Raw genomic sequence first — 21,476 nt, forward strand, 5'->3', positions numbered from 1 at the left:
TCTGTACTACGCACAACGAAACGCACTGGATGATGTTTAATTCAACAGCAGTGATCCATCGTAACCGTGCGTGGTTACACCTCGAATGAATTTTATTTCGATCCAGTTCCGACCCACGAGTGGTGGTGGTGGTTGTCTGTTGTTTGGTTATATCGTCTGGAAGCATACAGCCAGCAGGGCGAGATACGGTTCTGACTGAATAACGATATCAGTTTTCCTAACGTTGGCCTCTGCGTTGGTGTAGTTGTATTCCAGTATTTTGTTTCGCTGCGAATGTACCGAACACTCGCTGGAACCTAAGGGCTATTAAAAGATCCAGCCATGCAATGTATGTAGGTATGCGATCTTGAAGCTGTTCGTTCATGTTTCCTTTCGTTAAAACGACAAACTAATGGGGTTTGTGTAGAGTTTCCTGCTGGCATTATGAATAGCTGGCTAACGAATTAACATCTACAATCTGCTGCACACATACAGGTATAATTGAACTCATTATACGAAGCATTAAAATTGAAAGACAAATAATGCAAAAACAATTATTGTACCACCACCTTATACCATTTGTTTGTTTTGTAAAATTGATCGCTTAGTACGCCGTTATATTTAGACACACCCTTATATTTTGTGTTTAGTTTCCATTTTGCAATTGCTTTAATCATTTGCACAAATGGTATATTTTATCGGTTGTTGGTTGCACTATCGAGAAGGCCGTGGATCGAATCTCTTGCGGATCCCTATTGTCCCCTCACAATAGGTACTTTGTGCATTCGGGTACGTGGTTAAAATAAGTCTAGTACACTATGACACAGCATAATATAATATAACATTTTTATGCAATGAACTATAAATAAATCAGTCTTGCAAAACTGTTGTTACTATTAACAGTTTGGCACATTTCCTTCTGCAAACATTGACTTCTCTTAGAACCGTTTTCGTATTTACAAGTTTTTTAATAACAAGAGAATAGGAACGAAAATTGAGAAGAATATTACCATTTTGTTATTGGAGGATACTTACAGTTGATTTAACTCTATTTGTAACAATCAATTTTTCATCTACGTTTTGTTTTTATATATTGTTTATCGTAAGAATCATGTGCTAATTCTTATCGTTTATCATATTCTTTATCCATAATCATCATCTTTTTATTTGCCCTTGTTCTAAACTAAGGCCGATTTTTTAAAATATCCATTTTCCATGTCGTGTTTTGTAACAAAGTTTTATTTCAAAGCCAATCTAAATATGTCACTAAATAACAACTTGCTGTAGTTTATCATGTTTTGTTTCTTGCAAGCTGTAATTAAGTTCTAAACTTTCTTAATTCACGTTGAATGTCAACAACCATTTACAAACACAGGCGCACTTTTCACTTTCGTAACACCTTGGAGAGTGTTATTGTCCTGTGCCAAGGTGTCATCAACACTTTCCCTTCTCTCGATACCGATCAAACGAATGGAGAATGGAAGACTGTGGCCAAGTAAACAAGATACACACATTAAAAAAAACTGCCCCTTACAGCAAGGAAGAAGAAACACGAGGGTTGCAATCGTACGGAGACTGCGCCGTGGAAGCTTTTATCATCTCTAGCGATTCACATTATTGCTCACTGTCTTTCGTTGTAGAAAACTCTGCAACCCATATTAGCATCATAAAGTGTTGCTTTTGTTTCAATAATGGGTTTAGTTAAGTTGTAAGGATATAATTCGTGGTGCTTCTGTTAATAGAAACAACTGTATGGGAAATAATTAAACGAAACAAGATAACAACAAGGAATCTAGGATCGGTTTTACTAGTAGGAGTATACTATTCATTTTTAAATTACTTTTTTCCGCAATCGACGGTTATGTTCTTTCCACACGTACAGTACGATGGGCAACAATGAATGAATATTGTCCAAAACAATGAAAAGAGAGTGATTGTACACGAGCGTGAGAGTGGAAAATTCACAGCATCCAGCACACCATGCAGGATCACGATAAACCATTGCAAGTGGTCACTGCAGCACGTGTGCAGAGCATTCACAGAATAACACGAGAACATAACAAGAGCGGAAACGGTTAGCTGTGCATTGCTCTCCGGTATGAATCCGGCCAGGGGAAACATCGTGTTGCATTTTGCCAAAAAAAAAAATGGGAAGAAAATTGGAGCTACCATGGGGAAGCAGTATAGCCGATTATTGTGCCTTAGCTCGCTATCTCGGCACTCGGCAAACTCCCGGAAAAGTTACGTCAACCCGACGGTTAGCATCTCTGGCTTGTGCGCCACGATTTGCTGGGTTGGGTTTCGCAGATTCCAACCAGTCCGCGGCCGTTCCAGTCGAGGCTGGCGTTTTGAATCGATCGGTAGCATTCGGTAGCTCTCTGTAGCGCCACACAGTTCGGCACGGCATTTCCGCACGGCGGGACATTATCTTTAGTGCTTCTTTGTGTCGTTCGTGAATGTGCGTGGAAGTCCAATTAGAGTAATTCATTTCGTCACCTTGCCGTATGTCCACTACTTATTCGGTTGGTGTATCCCTATTCCGTTATCGAAAGGATCATTTCACGACTAGCCCACCACTGTGGCTATGGAATTATGCGTGTGTTTCTGTTAGCTCTATTCAGTTAGCTGTTTGATAGGGATGCGGATGTGAGTGTACGTGTGTGAGCCCCCGAAAACTGTGCCGCCACACCCGGTTGTGCTTAGTGTGTCAGAGTGCCTTATTGGGTGGTGTTTTTATGTGCGCGTATGTTGGCTTGTAGCTACGATTTTCCCTTACACCACCTTTGCTTGTGGGAAAAACGTAGCAAAAACCTTCGTGCAGTTTCATTCGATTCTTATCAATTATGCAGCAGCATCCCGTACGGGACAGTAAAAGATTTCTGAGTGTATGCGTTACATGTAACGATAAACATTACTTATAGAGCTAATGAACTTAAAGAGGAACTCAGCAATTCGCAGATCGTGAAGAGATGGTTTGGGCAAAATGCATTGAATGGATGGATAAGATTTGTTTAAATAAGTAGCAAATACAAACATAAGTTTTAGGATAAGCAAATAGGTCTTTTAAAAGCATCAGCAATATGTTATAACTAGTTTTTACAGTACTTTATTTTTCTTTGCTTCAAAAGGATACCATTACATGGTGCATTATTTTATCATACTAAAAACTCTGATTTTAGTACATTTAGAACATTTTTTTACGTTAGGTATGGAAAAAAAAAGATAAAAGTTCTGGTTAAATATTGACCAATATGATTAAAAAAGATTTTGTCACATTTCAATTCACCACCACCAAACACCGCCCACATCGCGAGCAACAGTTTTAATATAAACATGCCCTTGGGTTTCTTGCTCTCCGTCCTATCCTGAACAATATTATGCCGACCTCACTGGGAAAGGTCCCGATGTAAAGGTGACACATTCATCCCACTAGTATGTGACCTAGTTTTCGCTTGTTTACTGTAAATGTTACACACTGGACACAAATCCCTATCGCTCTTGTTGCTCCATTGGCTTTTTCCTTTGCATGGTTTTATGATTATACCTTACTCCTTTGTACATTTGTGGTTGTACGTCGGATTGGTAATAAACATTATTATCTTGAAGAAAAGGTACGTGCCACAGGACGGAATGCTAGAGATGTTGGTTGAAGCGAGCCGATTAATATCGCCTCGGATATATCCGATTCTCACATACAGTCAGGCGCACACACTAACAAAAGCCGAGAGCAAGGAAACGAAGAATGTATTAAAAAACCCCTCCGGAGAACAAACAAACAACTGCCGAGGATTATCACTCAATTACATTACTTTTACTTCTTTTCTTGTTTACGTATTATTTCTTAAAGCATTACGGTATCATGAATGTAAAATTAAAAAGCTTCGAATATCTGAACTTTTATTAAAACTTGGAAAAAGAAATTGGATAAGTTAGTGTAAGAGACAGGAGCGACTCGGTGGAGTATACTCACAGAACGGAACCGGGAAAAAAATCGCAATTCATTAAAAATTAATTTAATAGACCAATTATAACAGGCAAGCAATTTGTGAATATAAAAAGTTGCAGATGTTTGTATTTGCCACATTTTACAACAAATATAGCTATCTTTATTCACTTTAAAAACGGATTATTAATCGACAAAAAGAAATCTGATTGATGTGTATTCTGCTAATAAAAGTGTCACAAACGTTCATACAAATCATACGTGCAAGGACGAACGGAAAATGTGAAATTGGTGAAATGCGCAAATTCATTGTGAAATATTGGTATACATTTTTCACCTGTAGTTATAGCTTTTTAGAACAAATTCATAACCAAATAGTGCGTTAAAACATTTACTACTACGCTGCGTAATAAGCTTTGAAAAAGACTCCGAGACACAAACCACCATCATGTTTTCCTGTTGTCGTTGCGTAAATCCCAAATCTCCAAAGCTGAAGGAAAAATCTGCTTCCGGCAGAGGGGATAAGCTATCAGATTCGGACGATTCCCACGAGGAGGAGGAAAAGCAATCAAAGCAGCAAAATGAAACGAACGCGAGTGCCTGTAAAATTTCGGCTGTGGACAATCTCTCACAGGACGACGAGGAAATCAAGATAGAAATAATTGAAAGCTCCGATAATCTACAATCGTACTCGGGCTGCTCAGCGGCTACAACGGCCGTACTGAACGGTTCATCTCCAGAGCCGAAAGATACGGAAAAACATGAATCCGATGTACAACGCGAGGACATACAACCGGTAGACATCCCTCTGCCGTGCAACAGGCCCGATGAGCAAGGCAATCAATCGAATTGTCTGGATACTGATGAAAAAGCTGCAGAAGATCCTGCTGCTGATAATGTCGGGGCTGGTACAGCTGGATCGACTTCTTCGTCACCGGCGAGCAAAACGCTTTCCAGTACGGAACGAGGCCAAACGGATCAATCGGGACAATCGTCGGGAATGGTTACGGAGATTGAAACGAAACTTCCAAATGAGTCCACCGATGCGGATTCGACCGGTGATGCGACCAACACCCCACAAGAAATACCAACCACTGTCGGTGAGTTGGCACAGGAAGATGAAGCAGAAGAACGGAAGGATCAGCTGCAGAAAACCGGCGCAGAACCGTGTGACCAGCCCGGCGAGGAAGGTGAAAAGTCCATGAGCGAAAATCTAATCGTACCCGAACCCAAATCACCTAATAATCATGTACCATCGCGGAAAAACTCGAATGAAACTTCTCCTCCTGCATCGCAAGGTGACCAGAATTTATCGTCGTGTTTGGATGAAAATACTAACGAAGAGCGACCGAAGCATCAGGGACAGCAAGATGGTAAGGATCAAAGCATCAGAATAACTGAAACGGAAAAATGACGCCTAATTTGTGGGCACTTTATTGTGCTTGACAGCTCATGCTTACAAGCTAACCGACACAGCCATTAGCCGCCAGTCCGTGCTAGCGTTGTCCTTTTCGATGTTTGCCTGAGCGCTTTTTTGTGTCAATGTTGTCCTGTTTGGTACTTTTACACTTGCTTTAACCCCGTAGCGTTTCATTCGATGTTGTATGAAAATGTCGTCTCTTTTCGTACTGAATTAAAAAACAGGCTCAACTGTTTTACAACTATGTCGTACAAATAGCTCCAAATCAGTGAAAATTATTTGCCCAAATGTTTGTATTAAAGCTACCTTTCATATTGCAAAATGTTTTACCAAATATCACTGAAATTCCTTAAAAGTATCTATTCATATCAAGAAAAGGAGAACATTTTTCATAAGTAGGACGAAACGAAGTGCTTGGTTTTTTGCTATGGAATTTGTTCATTACATGATAAGGCAGAAATTTATCAAATGTTTCACCTGATATTCCTTATATGCCAGACGAACTGGATTGTTTTGTAGACTAGTAACATTCTTCCAATGAAAATTCCAAACATTGTTTCTTTTTGCATAGGAGCGTTATTTATACAATGGAGAATTTCAATTATTCACTTGTATGACGCTCTACTGGGGAAAATCGTACGGACGGACAACGTTTAACGGACAGCTTGTGTAGTTCATGCTGTTTGCACTTGTATGTGAAAATGAAAAATTATGGTGATTTTGTATTCGTAATTTTGTGTATCCTCTATTAGATGAGCATGGAAAACGAGCTTTAATTGAAGAATCATCGCTCGGGAATGATACGGTTGTGCACGAAGAAAATCAATTATCACAAGAAGAAGAGAAAATCATTGCCGATCATCAATCGTCAGACAGCTTCCAGATCAATGATGAGCCTACAACTAACACTGCCAATGTTCCGGAAGCGGAACCATCTACCGATTCTTTACGACCATCGCCACCATCAACGTCCGACGAAATGGCTGAGTTTGATGACGAAAAGCAACATTTATCACCCGTAGTATCTAAGATGGAACGCCTTAAAAGTGAACCGAGCAATAGCGAAGAAACAATTGAGGAGACAATTGACGTGGAACGTTTCTTACCGCGTCAGGTTGATGATAGCAAGAGTGATGACGATAATCCACTCAGTAGCTCTAGCGATGGAGAACGTAGCGATAGCGGTGCTGCTACCATTCCCATCTCTAACGACGATGGACAGGAACCACGCAGTAGCGCCACCAAAGATGTTCCGCGAGAATTGGCTGGTGTTACTGTTGGGGATAAAATTGTTGATCCCCCGGAGGAAGATACGGGCGGAACGATGGTATCATTGACTCCATCACCACCGGAAGCAGAACCTGTCGTGTCGCCCGAAAATGAAGACAACGATGCCGCTAGCAGCAGCAATAACAATGATCAGGTTTCAAAAAATTCGAGCGAAGAACGCGAATCAAACAACGACGATACATCGACATTGTCCGAATCGGTCCCAAATACAGCAACCAACGGTGGTAGTCCTTCCGGGATCGAGGGTGACAACAGCAGCAGCCGCAAAGAGTCGGTCAACAGTGACGACACTACGATCCGGACGCAGGTTTCCTTCCGCGAAAGTTGCCTTTCCCGGCGATCGTCGTCGAAGTCGTCGATCAAAAAGAAGGTAGCCTATAACGATAGCACGGAGGTAATTCCACCACCAGAGTATCCACCACCGGATGATGATGATTCGGTGTTTTCTGACTCGGTGCCCCCAAAATTGCCACGAGGTGATATGTGCACACCGTACGCCACCAAACGGGGCTCACTGCCGGGCATGATAGCCCTACCGGACTGGTTTGCCGAGGATCGATTGATGATGTTGGTATTCTGTAATGTTGTCCATTAGTGCAAATTTAATTGGTTACCCATTTTTACTTATTTGCGTATATTGCTAGCCATTTTTTCATCTTGCCTGTTATGGTTTTCACAGTCATTCATGCGTGTAGCGTGTGTTCCTGTTTGTTTCGTTGTTACTTTCCCTCTCATAAAAAATAGCGCTGATAGTTAAACTGTAATCGATTCGTTTAATTAAACATGTCTGTCAAATGAGAGATGCATGAAATTTTTAAAATGCTAAATACATATAATCTTAACATTTTCACCATCATCATCATCATCATCACATCAATTCATTTAGCGACCATCCTCATCAAGATCATTTTGGATGTTTGCTTTATGACGCCAAAAGCAAAAATTTATCATTTGCACAATCAACGGTTATACTATTATTATTATTAATAATTAGTCGCGTTATTACTATTTCAATGACCCGTGTTTAATCGTAAAATGTACGTTAAGTAGAAGGTGCTGCTTAGTTGAATCTATCTATCGCTTCAAAGATTATTTTGCAGGATGACACGCGAATCATCCGGCTCTAGTAGTAGTACCTTTTTCAATCATCCATTTCAATAAGTCAAGCACCGGTGTTGTTTGACTGTTTCTCTCTTTAAACATAAGCTAAATTGTTCATTTGTTTTCTCGTACTGCTCCGGTACCACTTAGGGAAGAGGGTGGCATTATGGAGCCACCCACTACGCCCATAGGACGCGATGAGCTGGCATTACGCAGGCATCGGTTTTTCTCGGAATTGCTCAACGCTGCCCATGCTGCCGTGGAGCATCGTGTTCGCTTTGATCCGCTGGGACCAGAAATTGCCAAGGTTCCGACGGAGGAGGAATCAGAGGGTATTACACAATAAAACGATATTTTCGCTTCTTGTTTGCTCTGTGTATCATGTTACATTGCTCCAACCCACCATTATTTTTACTTATGTTAATTCTACCTCTGTGGGTGCGAATACCATTTTGCTGTTTGATAATACGTTGATAATTCACTGATGTTATGTTTTCTGTTTTTTTTTCTCTACTTTCGTTTCGTTCTTTTTTGTGAGATTATTTTCGGGTGCATATGACACGTATCAGTAATTGACTAATTGCCAATCAGCGAATAAGTAAATTTTGTTTGTTGTTAACAGCAGGAAGTGTTACATATTGTATGTTTGAGCGATGTTTGCTAATTATCAAGGTGTTTTATCAGGTTGTAAATTTTACCATTGCGATAATCGATTCTTTAGCATCATTGGAGTTTATTTTGCTTACACAACTGATGCAACTGCATTATACAAATGTTTTTGTGTTTACAGGGTTTCTCAGGCCAGCTCAACACCGTAACACAACTTTTCAACAACGTAAAATGTGTATCCGAAAATGTATATCGAATTCGAATCCGGTAACTCTTTTCAACATGGTAAAACTAGGTCTCGAATCCGTAAAATCATTACTCGACACTGGGAAATGCGTATTCAGCAGATCTGTCATGTAACCTGTTTAGTCTACGTATTTCGATGCTCCATTGTAATCGATGTTCAAGCATTTGATAATTTAATTTTCGTTTGAAAAACAAATGAATTAGTTTATTTTATTTGTTTATTTATCTTTCGTCCTTTCCGTGCTCTTTTAGTTAGTGTGAAGCAAAATTAAGAAAATAATTTGTTTCTTAGCCCATATTTACCTACATTTATTGCATATAATGTTAGGACAAATTCAGTATTTTTTATGTTAATTATTGTTATAGTTTATGGAAATTAATTGTTTAAGATAAAATCTATAAACAATATGATATTCATTTGATTTTTATCGAATGAAATGTAACGGATGTTGATAGTATCGAAATAGGCAGCATAAACATTCAGTCAGCGGCGTGTTCGTCAAGTACGCATTTCCTAGTGTTGAGTAATGATTTTACTGATTCGAGACCTAGTTTTACCATGTTGAATAGAGTTACCGGATTCGAATTCGATATACAATTCCGGATACACATTTTACGTTGTTGAAAAGATGTGTTACGGTGTTGAGCTGGCCTGAGAAACCCTGTAATGTTAAGAGGAATTCAGTATTTTTTATGCTTATTATTGTTATAGTTTATGGGAATTAATTGTTTAAGATATAATCTATAAACAATATGATATTCATTTGATTATATCGAATGAAATGTAACTGATGTTGATAGTATCGAAATAGGCAGCATAAACATTCAGTCAGCGACGTGTTCGTCAAGCATGTTTTTCCCAGTGTTGAGTAATGATTTTACGGATTAGAGACCTAGTTTTACCATGTTGAAAAGAGTTACCGGATTCGAATTCTATATAAATTTTCGGATACACATTTTACGTTGTTGAAAATTGGTGTTACGGTGTTGAGCTGGCCTGAGAAACCCTGTAACTTCAGTAGGTGTGTGGTTGATTTGGTTCCACAGCCATTTGAAGAATGCAGAATTGAATTTGAAGAAAGTATGTCACAAAAGATTAAAGATTGGACACACAGACATTACTCATTGCACATAAGGATGGTGAATTTCCTTTGCTTTTGATGTTTTCCGTGCGAAATAAAAAGCAATGAAAGCGGCATTAAACCATATAAAAGACAATTGGAAGAAATAAATGGAAAACGTTGAGAGAGAGAGAGTAAAACGGTGCTGTAAAGTACAAAAATCCAATCGATAAACAGCTTTTTTTTAAATCTTCTTGCATTGAAATCCTTCCTAATAAAAAACACTTTTCAAAATGTTACTAATTGTTAAACTTTCCACTGAAGCTCATAATTCCACCACTGCTTCACCCTCTCCAATAAGTGTGTGGTGTAAAATTGTGACTTATTTTTATAAACTTCACACGTTCTCCCTTGTCCGTGTGAGTAGTAGTAGTGTTTATACAGATTCGAACCAAAAATAGCACACCGAAATCTCATCATCAATTCACCAAAGTACGCCGTACGCAAAAGGGAGCATTAGTAGCAAGAAATATATCGTGGTTTTTAATAATTACGCATTCATGGTTATGTACGAAGTGGGGACAATTTCACGGGATTTATGGTACTTTTATTTAGCATTAAAATTGATAATTGAAGTATATGGAATAAATATTCTATCTCGTCTATTTTATAACCATGAACAAACATAACATGCAGATCGTGTAGATCAACATTTGTCAGGAACACGAGTTTAGCAGAATTACGCAGGTCCCATGAAAGCGTCTTGTTGTACCTTTATCGGTTCTCTCGCTTAGTTACTCCGTTGTATGCACCGATAAGACGTACTGCTTCTGCTGCGCCCTTGTGCGTCCGTTCTACGGTTCTACATAATCTAAAACACCGTCCATATATGCAAACAGTACCAGAACGTGGTCGCTTCATCAACCGGGAGCGATCCCCAGCGCTGCTGAGCAGTCGCACACGGCGTCGTGTTGCGCGATGATACCGTCAGAAACGAGGACGCGCGCGTGCTTCGTTAAGAGTTGTTTGGTGTTTTAATAGCGTTTTAAATTTAGTTCACATTTTGCATCCATTCCAACACCACCAGAGAACCACCCGCGTGTTGTGGACAGCTGCTCCAATGCTGGTGGTGGTTCAAATATAAGCAAGATCTATTCTAACCCACGATCTCTGCCAAGATCTTCTGCTCCTTCGGAACCGAAAGGATTTTTCCAAAACGGCAAGAAAACAATGTGTACTTCCCGTGCCTTCACCACACTGACATCGTCTCTTCTTCCCGTAAGCCCGCTTGGTGGAAGTCCGGGAAAGGTGTAACTTTTGTTGCACAGCTGAAAGAGAAAGACAGCTGCTTTCCGCACAACGGAAGGGAAACGTGGTTTGCGTCACACATGTATCATCGTACGTGATGCTGTTTTTAGTGCGTGAATCTGTTTCAAACAAACTTTTGGAAAACGGTTTATCACGCGAGAGTGTTTGGTGTGTTCTTGTTGTGAAGGTGGATCAAAGTTTCCCTCTTCTCCTCTCACGTTAAGACGACCCCCCTTTCCCGGCTGTGTTGTTTTTTTGTGGCGGTTCTTTTGGTGGTGTTGAATGGGGCAAACTTTAAGCGCCTGTTTTGGGCGAACACTGATCATACACGATGTGAAAACGTGCTCCAATCCAGGTAAAATATAAACAACACTCGATGCTATGTTTTTTGTCTACCCACCAATGTAGCCATGTTTTGGTTAAAATACGGCAAAAAAGTGATAAAGTGATAAGACCAGTTCGTGTGGCTTTGTTGTGACGTAATGCATATTGCGACATTATTAAGATATCCATTAACTCAAATGTAGATAAAAAAATAACTAAGTACGATTCGAATACAAAAGTTGTAAAAAGTTCCTGATCAAAAAAGGGCGAAATATTGGTTCCTTCATTCATAAAATACAGTAGTTTTGTTTGACCTACAATTTCAAGGGCCAAATTAAACGTGAGATCAAGGCCATTCTATAAAAAGCATACAGATGGAGCGCATTAAAACAGGCAAGATTCTGTTAGGTTACTCATCCTACAGACACACACTGCACTAGAAATTAGTTTAAACCGAACGATCGAGTGTATTTTTGGCCAGCAGATGAGAGTGATCGGCATCATCCGTTTGTGGAAAATCTTACTCGTAAATTATTGCGTTTCCGTGTGTCTCAGTAAAGGGATTTCATTCTTTTTCGCTATTAGAGCGTAATGTTTTCGATAACATTGCTTCGCAAATTTCATAAATATATAAATAAGGAGAAGAATATAAATTCCAACTTTAAGTGTTTTTTTTTTGTTGTAAATTCTAAATAAATTCTGAACCTCCAATAAATCCATCGTTTGTTACATTCGTATTTTAGTTTTCTTTTTTTTATTGTATGAAATGTAAAAGAACATGTAATTAACCCTATTTATTATATATCTTCTTCAGATTGTGATCCAGACCTCAAACCTTCGTCGGCTCGTGAACTCGAGTGTTTAATCGATCGGCTAGAACGTATTGTGGATCGGCTCGAACGTACCGTGTCCGCGCGCGAATTGGAAGAAACACGACGCATACTGAAGGACGCGTGTATTGTCGGAAAGGCAGTGATCCGCTCCAACACCAGTACCAATACAGAATATCAAGCATCGGCACGTGCTGTTGGGTTTACCGCGAACGAAAATACCGACCAGTGTGACGATTTACCAACGGTTCTTCCTTCGACACCGCCACCATCGGCATCGTATCTCCATCAGCAGGTAGACAGTTTGGAAAGCAGCCTGTTTCCCGAGTTTGTTGCCAGCCAACCGGCAAAGGAACGCCACCGAGATCCAATCACTGTAATACAATCCCAAACTCCTGATATATTAAACTATACTAATCCATTGACCACCCAAGAGCAAGGCACCGCAGTATTGTCATTCTCCTCCTCGCAGCACGGCACCGTAGCGGTACAGGCGGGCAAGATGAGTATTAACGCTTACGAGGATATTATGCTTGGCTCATTCGCCAACTTTATTGCACTGTCGGGCAAAATCGGTGGAGATGTGGCCACCCAAGCCCAATTCGTAAAGGAAGCATTTGAGTAAGTGCACCGTTCCAGAGTCGTAAAATCATAAGGAAATTGTAAAAACACTTTTTACCACGCTGCTTGTACTTTTTCCCGCTATTTTGTAGTGCGCAGTTTGCGTTTCTGAAGGTGGCGGCCGCTTCGAGTGCACCATCGAATACGGATTTACAGAATTTGCTAAAACCTACCTCGGATAAGATTTCGACTATCCAAAGCTTCCGCGAGAAAAATCGAACCTCACCGTTCTTCAACCATTTGTCCGCGATTAGCGAAAGTATCCCGGCACTCGGATGGGTCTGTGTGGTACGTAAACTAGAACATCGCGGAAACCAAATGCGTTTTGTTTATTTCCCAAAAATTATATCCTTTTGTGAAATTCCTTTCAGGCACCTACACCCGGTCCGTACGTAAAAGAGATGAACGACGCCGGTCAGTTCTACACGAACCGTGTGCTAAAAGATTGGAAAGAAAAGGACAGCACCCATGTCGAATGGGCTCGCGCCTGGATTCAAACGTTGACGGAACTGCAGCAGTACATCAAGCAACATCACACCACTGGTTTGGTGTGGTCTGGTAAGGACAAACCCACCATGGGTGGAGCTTCGGTTCCACCACCACCACCGCCCGGTGGTCTTCCTCCACCACCACCAGTGATGCCGCTAATGGACCTTTCCGCCGGTGGTGTTGGCGACGATCGGAGCGCATTGTTTGCTCAGATTAATCAGGGCGCTGACATCACGAAAGGTAAATAGTGTGCGAAAGACACAATATTCCAGATATTTCAAAATGTAAGACTTGATTTTATTTTTGTAGGATTGAAAAAGGTAACGTCAGACATGCAAACCCACAAAAACCCTGCCCTGCGATCGGGTCCTGCACCGTACAAGGCACCGGCAGGCGTGACGAACGGTACGAAATCGGTTGCTTCGCCAGCAGTCGCCAAACCACCGACCTTTACGCGCGATGGCAAGAAATGGCTTATCGAGTATCAGAAGAACAATACCGGTCTTGTGGTGGAAAACGCGGAGATGAACAATGTCGTATATATGTTCCGCTGCGAAGGTTCGACCCTACAGATCAAGGGCAAAATCAACAGCGTTGTGATGGATTCGTGCAAGAAGTGTTCCCTTGTATTCGATTCGCTCGTAGCATCGGCTGAATTCGTTAACTGCCAGAGCATGCAGATGCAGGTGAGTGATGGTCTTGCGCAGCCTCACAGACGAAGAGGAATGGTTTCTGATTGCAAATAACATTCGGTTGCGTATGTGTTCAGGTCCTCGGTAAAGTACCAACGATTTCCATTGACAAGACTGATGGCTGCCAGATGTACCTATCGGCGGATTCACTCGACGTTGAGATTATCAGCTCGAAATCATCCGAAATGAACGTGATGATTCCGAAGGGAAGCAGTGGAGATTATGTAAGCTTTCGTGTTGTACAGAGTGTGAATACTTATTCGTTCTAATCACCAACATATCTTTCCAAAATTCTCCACAGACCGAGCAACCGATTCCGGAGCAATTCAAAACATTAGTGAAGGGCGGTTCCCTTAACACTACCTGCGTAGAAAGTCTTGGTTAAGGAGAAAACCTTACCAAAACAACGTAACACCCGTTCTGCGATAGGAACTGAACCGATCGTTGTGTCGTCTGGTGTTCTGGTGGCCGTTTTTCGCTGTGAAATTTTGTGCGTGAAAAATGTGTTTTTTTTATTATTGCAAGAGTAATAATACTTTTCCGAGTTCTTTTTTTCATGACGTTGGAAAAGCATGTAAGAGTTAAATAGTAATTGCAAACAGTATCTAGAAATAACGAGAAAAGCGCGAACAAAAAGTATCCCAATATCTAAATACATAATTTTAATGCCAGTACAGCAAAAAAGAAATGCAATCAAGATTGTAACAGTTAGGATCGCTGGAAAGCGACGTAGATCCGGCGTTGTTGATCCAGTAAAGAGAGGGGGAAAAAAACAAAACATTTTATATAGCAAACAAGCGACGGGAACCAACCATCTTCAAACTAATCCAACCCAACGTATAAAGCACCAAAACCTGTGTGCTTAACGATTCACATTTATTTTGTAATCTTTTCGCGTGCCCTTTTATCTAAGCATATTTCTTCATCCTTCAGCAAGAGGCGTGGTGTGTAATGTTATCGTTTTTTTTATCACCCTGAGCATTATAATTTCGTACAGGACGTTCCTGTTTAATTTTTATTGTCGTGACATTGAAAAGAAAAACGTGTAAAAATAATTGCTTCCTTTTATTATAGATTGTTCTACCGAGTTCGAAATGCATTTTACAAAAATTTATATCATCAAAAGAAAACAAATGAATCACACTTGCTACACAATTAATCACGATAGTCTGACCAAAACGATATACAATTCATTCGAGGAACTATGTCCATCGTTCATAAAGTTATTGGAACACAGCAAAGTCAACATAAATAAAGAAGTGTAGCTATTCAAAGCTAAAAACGAAAAGTTTAACCATTGTAAATGTTTTTTTTTTTTCTACCATTATAAAGAACGATTCTCAAATTTTGTTCAAAACTACCTAGTAGAGGCGGCCAAGAGGTTTTTGTGGGTTGAAAATTGACTAGCTGAGGCGGCCAAGAGAATCTCGTTTTTGGATATATTCTGATCCGTTCTCCCGTGCGTAAAACATTGCCTGACTAACTCCGAAAAAAATCAATTCAAGGAAAGTCAAGAATGACCAGTTGTAGTATCAATAAAAGAAAAATAAACAGTAATCGTTTTTCCTATCTTGGGTTAAAAGTCAACCAACCAGCTGTTGCAATGTGCACCATGTTGCTGGGTGCTAACCCTCGAAGTAAAGTACAAAAACTCATATACGTATATCAGACAATGATTTTGTAACATTCAAGATGAATATGATCAGCAGAATTTATACTCCTGTGTGTGTCGGAAGAGTTTGTGACGAGCTTGATATTTATGGAATGTATTGATCTGATGGAAACAGTTCCCTAGTATCTAGGATCCATTTTCCGAAACTAGTCTCACTATTTTAATTTTTGTACTTAATTGTCCATTGATATAGTTACTTACCCGATTCGCTTTGGTCCCCGAGAATTGTAAATCCGCCACTGAGGAGGATGCATCACCACTAAATAATTTCCTCCAAATCTTACTCCGTTAGCAGGGCCGTAAAATGAATTGGTAGTCTTATTTTAACCAAGAAACCGAATCGTTATCCCCCAGAGAAGGGTTGGGTTGGAATGGTCAGTGGCGAATCAAGCTTGTCGGAGGTGCTAAGCGGAATGGTAGTTGAGGCCCCAAAACTAAAGAAGATCACACTATCGACACCCTTAAATCAGGACGGTTTTAGCGGTGCTAAATTTCGACACCTCTAGGGGGTAAACTATTTCAGAATTACTGACCAGGGGAAGGATTTCATTTCTGGGGACCCTCAATAACAACTTGGAGAATAATTGATTAACGGATTTCTAATGTCTTCATTCAGTTTCGTAATCGTTAAGTTAAACAAATGTACAATGCACGTCAACAAAAAGGTGAATGTAAATATGGTTCACTTTATTTTTATTCGTCTACTTTGTTCAGAAAGCTTGAAATGATGCACCTCCTAAATGGAACGCAATTGGGACTTACGCCGATTGATAGATTAGTTTCACTGCAACGAAACTAAGTCGAGTGCTAATCAATGCTACCAGGTGCTAAGATCCAACGTTGAAACACGTGAATTGTTTTTACTGCTCCACAACGGGCTATCGTTGAGGGAGTTTTTCTTTTGAAGAAAGAGTAAATTAAACATTGTAACACAAACGACCCGGGACAGCTTTCATGTGCAGTCTGAAGTGCATCGAGAATGTGTGAGAAAAAAAAACAAAGAAGAGGAAGGATAGTGGTGTGTTTCTTCGTCTCCATCTCTCTAATCCTTGTGCTGATGTGGTTCCTTCTCCTTGATAATGGAAAAGTCCAATCGCATCCAAACGATTACGAATACGAACAGCACGTAAAGGAAGCCCACCACTAGCAACGGTTCCTGCAGCATCATAACGCGCGAAAAGTTATACTTTAAGTTAAAATCGTTAATGTGATTTTCAACTAGATTTCGCTTGCTGAAAGAAATCACCGGACGTCCGAAGGTGTCCAGGTATGTGTAGTGCAAGGAATCCGCATGCCGCTGAATGGAGTACGGAGCGATCAGCTTGATGTTGTTAGCTCCCTCGGGAAGTATGATCTTCGTCACGACTTCGTCGATCACCATATCGTCAAAGATGTGATCGATGACACGCATCTTCAGCAAGAAATTGTCTCCATTCTGGAATAGATACTCGAAGCTTGGCACATTGTAACCGAGTGTGTAGTGTGTGCGCCACCCACCGAATAGAGGGAACCGTGGGCGTAGATCCAGCTCGACCGCATCCTTCAGTGTGCGCAGAGCCGAGGTGGAAATGTTGCCATTCGTGTCACGGTAGTAAACACCGGTAGCCGAAGCTGGCAGAAGCGTTTTGTAGGATTTCACGCTGGGCTGATTCGAACGGGCATCCTTTTGGTAATCGTAGCGCGAAAACGCACCCTTTAGAGTGGCACCCGAATGTACGATGTCGATCGTCTCTTCCACGGCAATGTTTCCCCAGTGCGATACCTCAATCGTTCGCTCCAGCCGAGTCACGGTGAGGAATGGAGTGAAATTTTCGAAGTGAATCGTCATCGCCTCGTTAGAGAATGCTGAAATTGATAACATCGAGAAGCGGTCATTGGTAACAGGATTTATACAACACAACATGGACTATCGATGGTAACCACCACATGTCATACCTGCCACGTTATCGTACGGTCCGTACGTAATTGTGCTGTCCGATTGGGCGCTAGGTTTAAACTGGGTGTAACTTTCCACATTGCGGGAGCTCAGATGTACCGTCGTTTTCTGTGTCACTGTTGGGTACGGCGAGTAGAAGTAAACGTTGCCAAAGTACTGCACAAGTTGACGTTCGCTTTGGGCGATTGACGATGGGAACGGCTTGAGAGATTTCGTGAACACGGTTTCGATGTACACGACCGGGTTCGATGCACCGGCCGGCAGGGTCATGCTGAACGTCACACCTTTCGGGGTGGTGGTTTCCGTGAGCTTCAGCTCCTTCTTTGAAGAATCCTTCGCCGAAATAAAGGACAACCTTTCGCGATCACTCTCGGGCACTAGGAAGAGGTAGGTACCAATGGGCTGTTTCGATTTGTGCTCCAGCGTTATTTTGTAGGAAATTTTCACCAATTGTGACGCCAAATCAATCGTACGATCGACGGCCCTGTTTTCTATTTCCATATCGATAGCCGCTTGCACATATGCTCCAGTAAGTGCGGCAACGAAGCAGCACAGAAAAAGGGCCGATTTTGCCATTTTAGTTGCAGAAAATGCGTGTTTCCCTAGCTTAAAACTCTATCCGGCTCACGCGAGCTGCTGCGGTGTCTTTTCTAGTTTATCAATTTTGTGTGTTGCCGAGTTCGAAGAATGCCGCTGACCGGATACAACACCTAGTTCGATACTGCGGCTTGGATCAAGCCTACCATTCGCATGCACTAATTCGCGTTTGAACGTTTCCAAGCTAGCTTGAAAGTTGATTGAGAGACACGCAAGCCTAAGCTGATGTCTGTCAAACATGACGTGTTTCATTTGACGTAACTTGCCGCTCGATATTGCCAAGTTGGCCATAAACCAGCGCAGCTGACAACGCAAATGAAACACAACCTGGTAATATAGCGAAGAACCGGAAGATTGGTCGTTAAATGCAAAACAATGCAGTATCTTCTCCCATGTCAAAGATCGATTTGTTTTCCGTTTCGCATGTATCAGAAACACATCTCGCTACAAAGCTAATACAATTATTTTAAGCATTTATTAATAATTACTATCCATGTTAACCTTACTCACGAACATCCGACGTTGTTCACTCGCGAGTTTTATTTAATAAATTTATAGTTATTAATATCTACAAGGATATATTGAATACTTATTAGGAACAACTACATCCGCCTAGTCGTCTCAAGCAAAGAAACACAGATTAATTCAAATCTTTCTGTTTATTACGTTCTTTTACAAAGAAAGAAACACATCATTACCATACGGCTCGTTCTTTTGGAAATGAAAAGAGCACCCACACTTCAAAACCGGACCACCTGCTGATTGATAATCTTCACCGCCTTAACGAGCGGAAACTGACACCTGCCAAACGCGAATGATGTTATCGGAGTAACCGGCATACAAGGTCTGTCCATCAGTCGACCAAGCCAGCGACAGACACTGTGGCGGATCACCGTTCTTGGCCGGCTTAAGCTCCTCGACCATCGTCTTGGAGGCAAGATCCCAGATCTTGATCGATGGACCGTAGGCCACGCACAGCCAGTAGCGGTTGGGGGAGAAGCACAGAGCGTTGATGACCTCGTTGTGCTCAAGCGTATGCAGATGCTTGCCATCGTTCAGATCCCACAGGAAGGCGCGGCAATCCTTGCCACCCGACGTGCACAGCGAACCATCAGGCGAAACGGACACCGAGTTCAGGTATCCGTTGTGTCCCAGATGGTCGATCTTCAGTTTGCAATTGGCCAGATTCCAAACCTTCACCACACGATCCCAACCGGCCGATACGATGATTGGGTTGGTGTGGTTTGGCGAGAATCGCACACACGACACCCAGTCGGAGTGTCCATCTTCCTGGATGGTATACTTGCACTCAGCCAGAGTGTTCCACAGTTTGATCGTCTTGTCGCGCGATCCCGACACAATCTGACGATTGTCTACAGAGAAAGCGACCGAAAGGACATCCTGCAATGAAAATTAATGCAATTAGCGATATAGCCACGTATCAATGGATAGAAAATTTTGATCTGCATTGTGACTCTTTTTCTTGGCTTAACGACTTCAGAGATCATGCCGGCCATTTCTGGCGTACTAAACTCATGTTTTTTACACGTAGCCGGATAGTCAGTCCTTGCTACGCGTGGACGGCCTGTATGGGAATTGATATTCGGTTCTGTCGTGTGACAATGGAGCCGTTTATCACATACACCAACAGGCCGCCGCTTCTGTGATTATCTCTAGAAAATTGCATTGCGCGCATTGTGTGCTTGATTATCTCTAAGAAATGTGATCGCTTCAATGAAACAACTATTCGAATGCATCATGATTTTGTCTCTCAACAGAGCGTTGCCCCGAATATACCAACATCGGCATAAACGGGAAATGAGTACTCCATCGAGATTGTTTTCTCTTGCACGCTCTTTAAAAGAAGAACGCCATACGATTCAAGGAAAATTTGGTGAATTGTATGGAGCTGGGTTGTGCGATGCTGTTTCAGTAGCATTAAATCAGCGCGACACATTGAAAAGTTGTTTCTTAAAGCAGATCTCATTTCCACTTCATTATTAAAGGTAAATCATTGTGATCAATGTATGTTCTAGGTGTACTTATCGCTTTTCGCATAACTAGCATGTGTACCTTAGATAACTATTATCTACATAATGAACGACATTTGTTATAGCTAAGGTGTCTTGCTATAATAGATGCACGCCCGTTTTGGATAATAGTTATACATTGATACATCGCGGATACTGTGTACTCCGAAAATCACGTGTACATTTCTCGATTCCCTCTCACCGTGTGCATCAGTACCCCAGGGTCAGCTAAATGCGCGATCCGCACAGACGGTAGTTACACTTCAAAATTCTTCTGCCACGCATTGGCTCTTTTGAACAAATTATTTAAATTTCTTCTGCCACGCATTGGCACGTTAAACCGAACTGATTGATCTTCTGCCTCGCATAGGCTCAGTAATATACCAGAAATCCGTATTATTAGCCGTTTGAGCGACATTCGTGCATTTGTCGATTGTCAAACAATACATCCAAATGTTTCACCGAATTTACGCACCACAAATCAACACATAAGGCGAGCATTTTTAAGAATTTCCTTTGAAAATGCGTCATTATGCATCAATCCAAGGCTCCTAGCATTTAAGCAGTACGATCACGATTAACACTGTTCTGGTTGCGCGAGAAATTGCCATTGCCTGCCCGATGCAAGCCAAATTCAGTAACATAATGGTCACACCTTGGTATGGTCTTCGAAACGGCGGGTCGATTGGCCTGCTGCCAAATCCCACAGTCGAAGGGTTTTGTCCCAAGATCCGGACAGAGCATAGTTGCCGTCAGACGACAGCACAACGTCCGAGATGAAATGCGAGTGTCCATACAAACGCTTTTGCGGAATGCCGTAGCTCAGTTCGTCACGAGTCAGCTTCCACACGATGAGCGTTTTGTCTGCAACAAAATAGTGAGGTTAGAAAATGTGAGAAAACACCGCTGAACATGAAAGCATTGGAAAATTAGTGATCGTATTTACAAGTTTCGATGAAACTGGACAACGAGAAATGGAATAGAACGGCAACATGTTCGCATCACACCACAAACCCATTTAAAACCAAGCCAGATTTGCAGCAGAAGTTGGTTCACATTTTGAGGTTACAATCACTCGCAAAACTTACCGCGAGACGAGGACAAAATCATGTCCGGATACTTCGGATTGGTGGCAATTTGCGTGACCCATCCGGAATGGCCAAGAAGCTGGCCGCGCAGCTGCAGCGTTTCAGTCATTTTTAGTTCGTTTCACTATTTTCACTCTAAACCAAGCGAATCGATCCCGCGATCAGCGAAATTCACGTGCGGCTCGCTTGCAAGATGGCGAAGAAAAGAACGTGGGATGGAAGATTGCTCATGACAGCGAT

The 21,476-nt window shown here is 41.5% G+C and overlaps 3 protein-coding genes across 8 annotated transcripts; 1 reads left to right on the forward strand and 2 right to left on the reverse strand.

Annotated features, from left to right (window-relative positions):
* The first annotated feature begins 1,066 nt into the window (after positions 1-1,066).
* Positions 1,067-15,201, forward strand: LOC125766630 (adenylyl cyclase-associated protein 2). 6 transcript variants are annotated; one of them, XM_049432828.1, is made up of 10 exons: positions 1,067-2,481; positions 4,266-5,295; positions 6,095-7,199; positions 7,884-8,065; positions 12,096-12,732; positions 12,825-13,020; positions 13,104-13,461; positions 13,531-13,907; positions 13,991-14,137; positions 14,215-15,201. In XM_049432828.1, the coding sequence occupies exons 2-10, from the start codon at positions 4,371-4,373 to the stop codon at positions 14,296-14,298; spliced, it is 4,011 nt and encodes a 1,336-aa protein (XP_049288785.1). In that variant the 5' UTR covers positions 1,067-2,481; positions 4,266-4,370; the 3' UTR covers positions 14,299-15,201. The 6 variants fall into 6 exon arrangements, with proteins under 6 accessions (XP_049288785.1, XP_049288787.1, XP_049288789.1 ...); XM_049432830.1 differs by having other exon boundaries at positions 1,067-2,437; XM_049432829.1 differs by lacking the exon at positions 1,067-2,481 and having other exon boundaries at positions 3,172-5,295.
* A 1,050-nt stretch (positions 15,202-16,251) lies between these two features.
* Positions 16,252-18,296, reverse strand: LOC125766645 (dolichyl-diphosphooligosaccharide--protein glycosyltransferase subunit 1). The gene is made up of 2 exons (XM_049432870.1): positions 17,521-18,296; positions 16,252-17,430 (listed from the first exon to the last, which is right to left on the reverse strand). The coding sequence occupies exons 1-2, from the start codon at positions 18,095-18,097 to the stop codon at positions 16,628-16,630; spliced, it is 1,380 nt and encodes a 459-aa protein (XP_049288827.1). The 5' UTR covers positions 18,098-18,296; the 3' UTR covers positions 16,252-16,627.
* A 462-nt stretch (positions 18,297-18,758) lies between these two features.
* On the reverse strand, positions 18,759-21,467 carry LOC125766656 (guanine nucleotide-binding protein subunit beta-like protein). Its single transcript, XM_049432883.1, has 3 exons — positions 21,237-21,467; positions 20,804-21,012; positions 18,759-19,519 (listed from the first exon to the last, which is right to left on the reverse strand). Exons 1-3 carry the CDS (start codon positions 21,343-21,345, stop codon positions 18,899-18,901), a joined length of 939 nt encoding a protein of 312 aa, XP_049288840.1. The 5' UTR covers positions 21,346-21,467; the 3' UTR covers positions 18,759-18,898.
* Positions 21,468-21,476: the final 9 nt, after the last annotated feature.

The sequence above is a fragment of the Anopheles funestus genome, chromosome 2RL (assembly GCF_943734845.2).
Source record: "Anopheles funestus chromosome 2RL, idAnoFuneDA-416_04, whole genome shotgun sequence".
NCBI lineage: Eukaryota > Metazoa > Arthropoda > Insecta > Diptera > Culicidae > Anopheles > Anopheles funestus.